The sequence below is a fragment of the Anguilla rostrata genome, chromosome 13 (genome assembly GCF_018555375.3).
Source record: "Anguilla rostrata isolate EN2019 chromosome 13, ASM1855537v3, whole genome shotgun sequence".
Classification (NCBI taxonomy): domain Eukaryota; kingdom Metazoa; phylum Chordata; class Actinopteri; order Anguilliformes; family Anguillidae; genus Anguilla; species Anguilla rostrata.
Window position 1 is genome coordinate 32,991,934 of NC_057945.1, and position 7,668 is coordinate 32,999,601.

Genomic DNA, 7,668 nt, shown 5'->3' on the forward strand with positions numbered 1-7,668 from the left:
GTGCAGTGAGGAAGCATGTCAGTAATTACAGGTCCTGTGTGTCAGAGTGCCGGAGCCAAGGCCCTCGCTGTGTTCTCTGCGTGAGTCTCCCGTTCTCTCATTCCTGCGCGGCTCGGGCTGGCGTGCTCAGCACTCTCTGATCTCGGCCCGCCTCTCGGTGAATATACGGCCGTGAAACAGCGCGATCGAGGCGGAACACGCCACGGCGGACGCGGGAGGCCGCGGAATATACGATCGACGCGGCGCGTCAACTTAGGAGACCCCCGGTTTCACCCCAGCCCTTTAAGAGCTTCTGCTCTTAACGCATCTCTCTCTCTCTCTCTTGCTCGCACGCTCTCTCTTTCTCTGTCCTCTGGGGTTGCAGGTGCTGATTCCTGGCTTCCATTCGAAGGACGGAAACAGTTGCTTTTGACTCACTAATGCACATAAAAGTTTTTCGCTCCGTCTCCTACAAAAATATTTTATCAAGAGCATTCCATGTTTTTGGTAGACATTGTTGACCCCGCCAGCTCCATCCAAAACATATTTTCAACAACTATTTTTAAAAAATGATGTTATTTCTTTCTAGAAGGATGTGTGTTTGTGAAAGGTTGTATACTCTTTTTCTGTTTTGTTGTTGTTCATCTGGAATTCCCACAGCTGTAGCGTATCAATGCCTGTCCAGGGTTAACCGCAGAGAATCTGTGTTTTATTTGAATTTTCATTTAAAAGCAATTAAAATTCTTTAAGGTTGCGTTTAGCTGCCTGTATTTATTTTGGGGTTCATGTTTCCATGCAGTATGCTTCCCAACGGTATTCTCACTCATTAAAGCTGAGGACTGGCAACAGCAGAAGCCATTATAGTTTACCCACCAAAACTGGAACAGGTTCATACGCACAGGGGCCTGCATCACCAGGCAGGGTTACAGAGTTAGCTGGATAACTGGACTACGGCCTGGAACAGCTCATTTTACATCAGTCCATGTTTCAGATTTGGGAGGGTTCTGGGTTTTGCTCAGTGCGCTTATCCAACTAACTCGGTAATCCTGGGGGTATTTCACAAAGCAAGATTACAGAGTTAGCTGGATAACTGGACTTAATAAAACCCAGAAGAGCTCTTGTCCATGTTCCAGATTTGGGAGGGTTCCAGGTTTTACTCAGTGCAGTTACCAGCTGAATGCAGTTACTATCCCAAAACAGCGAAGACTGGAAATATGAACATAAACACTAGCACTTTCTCTGGTGTAAAATTCACCACAAATATGTCATTCCAACACACCGCATGTACTTGGAAGTTCATGTTTCAGTCACACATGTAGGGCTGCAGTGGCTAGCAGCTCAGTAGCCTACATTATTTATTCACATTGATTACGCTGTATGGCCAGATACGGGGAAATGTACAGCTACACACTCTGCCATCCATTTTTACCGCAGGATTCCAACTGACAGTTGGGATAAAGTGTGTTCCTCAAGGGTGCCGTTACCCTGGAACGTCCCACCAAGGATCCCACTAACCCAAAATCCCCCAAATGCATTTCGCCACTGACTGCATTCATAAATTAAACACCTTTCTCCCGTTTACACACAAGCATATGCTGCAATGCAGATGTGCGCACACACGCGAACACGCACACACACATACTGAAGTAAAAAGGACAATGCTTACTTGTAAGTCCATTTCATTTTTTTAATTCTTTATTAAACAAACACCAGCCATCCCTGTTCAGACCTATAGTGTAGATACGGGTTGTCAGGTGGGAAAACAGATTAGAACTGGAGAGAACGGACTTGGGAACTGTGCAAAATGAACACAAAACACAACGGGACACTCAGCGGCTCCTGGAGACCCTCGGTGGACTACTGCTCCTGCAGAGGGAGGAGAGGGGAGTTTAAAACCATCACCATCAATCACTCAACCCCCTCGTTCCCTTTCATCAACACGCTCAACTCTGTGAATACATCACGCTCGTATGTCATTTCCCCTTCCACCTCATTTCTCAAAATAATGTCAGTCAGCAAAACCTACATTTAGGTACTCTTGTGTTTTCCCTGATCGTGTATATAGACAAATTGTCTACTATAAAGTTAATCGGTGCGTTGTCTTCCCAGAGCTGTACTAATTAATTTGATGGTTAAGATTGCTTTAAAAATGATGCAAAGATGTAGGAATAATGTATTTCTGGCTGTAAAAATCTAAAGGACCAAGAGATGTAATCATTTTAATTTGGATTTAATGCAATCTACTGTCACTGTTCTACCTGTGTTCTCTGTGTTTTAGGAGCATTTGCATACTTACATCAGCATGCACTATCAATGACAATGCTCTTTGTGTATATTTGTTGTGCACGTCCCAGTGTTTGTCATACCTATACCTTTGGTTACAATCCTCTTCCTCTTTTTTGAAAAGTGTCTTGAACTGTGTGTGATCACAGAGCTTGGCTTCATGGGTAACGTATGCGCAGTGCTGTCACTCACCTTGACCATACGCCCGTGCAGCAGGGAAGGCGATCTGAAGTCATGCTGGCAGTTGGCATAGGCCACGCCCAGCCCCATCCCGGACCCAAAAGCCACCGGCCACGTGCGGCCTGCAGGTGAGAGGAGAGAACGCACCTGGCTCACGTACCACGCTGACATCGTCTGCGTACAGAGCGGCACTAAGACTCTGTGCCACACTCCCTCCCGCACAGCCACACACAAACAGCCAGCCCGCCATCCTGGCAAACGGCACCCAGACTGACCCCCAGTGAGCCCTGAGGGCCTGCAGAGGTGGTTTAAAGTCCAGGGGTCAGAAAGCAAATGTCCTGTCGTGTGTTACTTCCACCCACGAACACAGCCGGCTGATTTAACCAATTGGTTCTACCACCCGGCTGAAGAACTGCGCTAAATTAGCAAATGGTGAACAAAATACTGAGGGGCGGACTTTGACTTTCTGAACCTGGATTGTTCTGACCCTCTGGAGGCTGGCATGCCCAAGCGCTTGCTGTCCACTGAACTGTCTGGGCCACACTGGGTGCACTAACAGCGGTCTCTCTCCAGCCACCGAGGGGGAAACTCACGTTTGAAGAAGACAGCTGAGAGCACGACGCCAATCCCAAGGCCAGCCACTAAGAGAGGGGGAGAAAAGGGGGGGGGGGAGACCATAAAACAGAAATGCTGACGCACAGAAACACTGAAAATGTAACTGCAACCAGACTGATGCTTACAGGTTCAGACAGCCCTTTTACACCACCACCCCTCGTTTCCTGCTACCCCCCCCCCCCTTTGTGTGCGGAAGTAAATCAGTCTTAACAAGGCATGGGGGGGAGGGGGGTGTGACCTCTGACCCCAGAGCTGGTAAACAGCACCTGTCAGCCAGACAGCTCATTAGACCGAAAGAGAGAGAGACAGAGAGAGAAAAAGAGTGTGTGCATGTGTGTGTGTGCGCGAGATAGAGTGTGATGGAGAGAGAATGTAAGACTGAGGGAGTGGTGAGAAAGGATAAAAGAATTTGGAACATGGATTGGAGACAGAATAAAAGAGATAGAGAGCTAGAGGAAAAGGGAGAAAGAAAGAGGGAAGAGAGACGGGGAGAGAGAGAAGAGAAAAGAGAGAGAGATGAGATGGAGGGATAGGGTGGGTGGAGGGCTACGATCCAGACGGGACATGTAAAGCCTATGAAGGGAGGAATGCTCTTATCTTCACCTCCCTCCAGTCCAGCCCCACCCAGCCACAGTCATGGCCAGGGCACGAGGAACAGCACACAGGGACAAACGCCTGCCCTCCCTCCCACTCTCATAACTCAGTTCAGCCGGCTATGCGCCGGGACCTCCAGTCGGACATTATTCACGATCGTACAGTTTACAAGTACGAAGATTAAAATAAAAATAATGCCCCTCACCCCTCTCCTTCCTCTGCTCGGTCTCATTAATTCAGGTCACAAAGCGATTCCCCCTTCGCCCACCAATAAAAAAGGTGAACACAAACCAGTGGAAAGTGGAGCCAAGTGGCACTTTATCTTTAATGTAACCATATAAATAATAAACTCATTCATTATTTGTCAGGGACTATCAATGTTACGTTCATGTGCGTTAAGTAGGCAAAATAGTTGAACAGCTTTAACCACAAATCAAGACAGTTAAATTGCCCCTGCTGTGTATGAAGCTATATTATGTTTGCTTGTTGGGTATCTCGTCAGAAGATATTGAATGGTGTGGACATTTGTAATTACTGAATCGGTGACGATGGTATTGTATGGTGTATTTTATATGCTTTTCTATTGTATCTACGTCACCATTAAGGCGGTATTTCACGGTGTAATCATTTATTTCACGTCCTCAAAGAGCTGTCCGGTGGAAGAACGTCAAACAGGTGATAGAGGTCGTGGATCCTTTGACGGGATTTGTGCTGATCTTATATTCCATTTTACGAACCCCTCTCATGCTCTCCCTTCCAGTGCAGTTTAAATTCCAGGAATGTATGGATTAAGGACGCGTGATATTTGGGCGACAGGCGACTGGTTTAGCGAAGTAATTTCTAACAGCTAACAGAAACATCACGTCTAAACAGTTAGCTCGGCGGCTAACTATTCTGTATGAACTAACTAGCCCCTCTAGCTAGCAAACAAGCTATTCACATCCACGTGTTATGTACCTGTGTAATTTACTATTCCAGATCTGACTGTGTAACTATTCTGGCGCTGGCCATCTCGAAGTGTCAAAGTCAAAGTGCACTCATCACTGATAAATATTTAAGGAAGCAATTCAAGTTAGCTTCACCAATGTCATAACGTGCAGACAACGTTAGTGCTGATAATGACAACTTGGCTAAATTAACCATTCTATAAATTATAATATAATTCACTATACTCTAACATATCTGGTTAACGAGGAACACGTGTATTAGATAGTAAAATTATTTGGAAAAAAAAAAACCTCAATCTGCAATGCAGCTGTGACCGACACAAAGCGCTCCAAGGAATGGACGGGACACTGACAGATATATTGCAAGCTCCTGGCTTGACACACGGTGTTGACGAATCCTTTTTTGCGTGATCTCGGTCTGCTGAATTGCTAAATTATCTATTTAAGAACCATTTACAGAGAAAGCGAACAACTCGTATGCTATTTACCCAGTTTGAAGGCGCTGTCAGCTAGGCATCGATCCCACTTCTGGCCCAGCTTTCCTTCAGACATGTTTATGCTACCTGAGAAATCACTAGTAGCTTGTTATTATATTACGGAAGATAGCTGCAGAAACACTTCTAAGACTCTTGAATAAGATCAGTTGATTTTACGTAGTTGCTATCATGTAGAAGCAGTTTAGAAGGTACGATTTGGACGAACGACTACGGGCCACCTAAAAAGCAAAAATTTGACTGGTCAAAACACATAGATATCTGTCTTATCATTGGTTACGATGCGACGATGGGTGGGTATTGCTCATGTACATAAACCAATGAGCACCATGCATATAAGCGAATAAAAATAAAACAATAAACACGAACGCGTGCAGCGTGTTTGAAAGTTTATGCAAAAATAACTGCATTTGGAAAGTCATTTGCTGTTTTATTCTCGTTTCCACTGTTACGCAGGGTAGCTCTTAATAAAACCTTTTTTTTTTTTTTTTTAAAGATAAAAGTTGCCTGTTGAATGTTCACCTGGACGTCGCTGTCCAGCCCAGTAGTATGTTACAACACTTCCGGAAATAACAAGATAACTGTTCATTAATTACATACTAAAACGCACCTTTAGCGTTTGTTGAGTATTAGAGAGCTCTTTGTTTTTCACAAAATAGAAAACAAAATAGAAAACGGTATATTTAATGTTTGGACAATCTGTTGTTTGCCTTGATTTTCTTTTTTAAATCTCCATTCAATTTCAAAGCTCTATTGACACGAAGTCAGTGTTTTCCAGTGGGTGACATATGAATATCCCATTCAAACACAAATCATATATTGCAGGACCTTACAAGTTGGATTAAATATGTTCTGTCTATTACGTAGTACAGTCATGGATGGAATTTATAACATAAGGCAAGCAGCAAAGGCTATTACTGACACCCATAATTATCCAGTTTGTGCATGTATGCTTTTACTATAAAAAGAAAGGGAGGGGACAACAATGGTAACAGTGTGCTTCTGAAAATGTATACTAAAACCAGACTTAGAATGACTTAGGATGAGTTAATGCAATCTAAGAAATAAAATGTGTGATCACTGTTCAGTTGAAAAGCTAATAGAAAACCATTGGTGAATCATGACCGGGGTTGTGGGCGAAAATTAATGGTGTACCAAATCCATCAAAGGTAGTGACACCAAGTAAACAAAACATAACATTAATATGCAGGTACAGCAGAATATGCAAAAAAACAAAACGAAAAACAAAGACTCACTTTCCACATATAAACATGGGTTTGGCTAATTTTAATAAAGAGTGGATAACAGAAAATGTATTTGAACATAAAAGTTGGTCTTGGCTTTAGAGGTCTGTGAACCTGTAATCTAAAAGAACAATTAAGAAGCAGGGATTACGCAGATAGATTTATATAAGACGGGTGCACATACGCACAGTTAAGCGAGTCTCAATAAGAAGGGTAAATCTACACACTGTGTTTGTTCACTAATACAATTAATGAGTTAGCATCAAATACACACGACTTTTCAATCCATTTTCAGCCACAGTGGCTGCAGATGTCACTTATGCTAATTAATTAATTGCACTAGGGAGCAAACACAACATCACGACTCATCCTACTTCCCCAGTCTGATTTTCTGTTTGGCACCTGTCTGAGATATTGCTTGTACATGTCTTTTTTCATTTTCCCTGTTAAATGAGCTTATCAGGAAGTAACAGCAGACTGTGCCTAAGACATATGTGACCACAAGATGGCAGGGGGAAGGGGTGAGGTGGGGATATATTGCCAACAAAAATTCACATAAAAAAGCATAAAGAGGTAAATTGATAAACACTGCAGAGGTTCTCAAAAAAGTTACCAGATGTTATTCAATAGTATTAAGCTATTTGGAAATCGCTATTAAGCTATTTCCAAATTAAAACAACAATAATGTGATTTAGAAGATCATTGTTGTGTCCATATCAAGTTGCTGGACCAACCCTTATTTAGTATAATTGCATTTTTCCTTTACGTCACACTAATTTTGAAGAAAACCACCCACAATCTTGTGTTTTATGTAGCTTCTAAGTTAATACATTTAATTCGTGCCATATTCCTTAATGGTCCCCATTTATTTAAAAGGTCTAACTTTGCAATCCTGGGAAACACACGTTTAACCAATTAAAACCTAGACAGCGTAGTAAATGGACTTATAAATATCAACGTTTTGGGCAGTTTCTAAACCAGCCCCTGGACTGAGCCAAGCCCACAGCTCGTAAAGTTACCAGTCGTTCTGTATTAACGGTGAACCATGCTTGTCAAATATCAGCAAAGTAATAACGTGCCTGTTGTGAAATTAGACAGGGTCGTGGGTCTCTTCACTGTTTTCCTGGTTTAAACTCCCCTCCCGCTTTCTTTCCACTGGAGGCTGCAGATCTGTCACTTTTGCCACAGCACTGCGATGCTGCCCGCTCCCCGCATATACGTCCCAGTGACTCTCTGAAATGCCTTACAGGGGAGGGCTATTTCAGGCCCAGGTTGCCTCCTGATCACCCCTTTAGTGACACACTGTATTACGCTCAGCACACATTCATGCAA

At 43.4% G+C, this 7,668-nt stretch overlaps 1 protein-coding gene across 1 annotated transcript; it reads right to left on the reverse strand.

Annotated features, from left to right (window-relative positions):
- Positions 1-1,652: 1,652 nt before the first annotated feature.
- On the reverse strand, positions 1,653-5,329 carry LOC135237773 (MICOS complex subunit MIC10-like). The gene is made up of 4 exons (XM_064305196.1): positions 5,087-5,329; positions 3,036-3,083; positions 2,455-2,564; positions 1,653-1,845 (listed from the first exon to the last, which is right to left on the reverse strand). The coding sequence occupies exons 1-4, from the start codon at positions 5,148-5,150 to the stop codon at positions 1,837-1,839; spliced, it is 231 nt and encodes a 76-aa protein (XP_064161266.1). The 5' UTR covers positions 5,151-5,329; the 3' UTR covers positions 1,653-1,836.
- Positions 5,330-7,668: the final 2,339 nt, after the last annotated feature.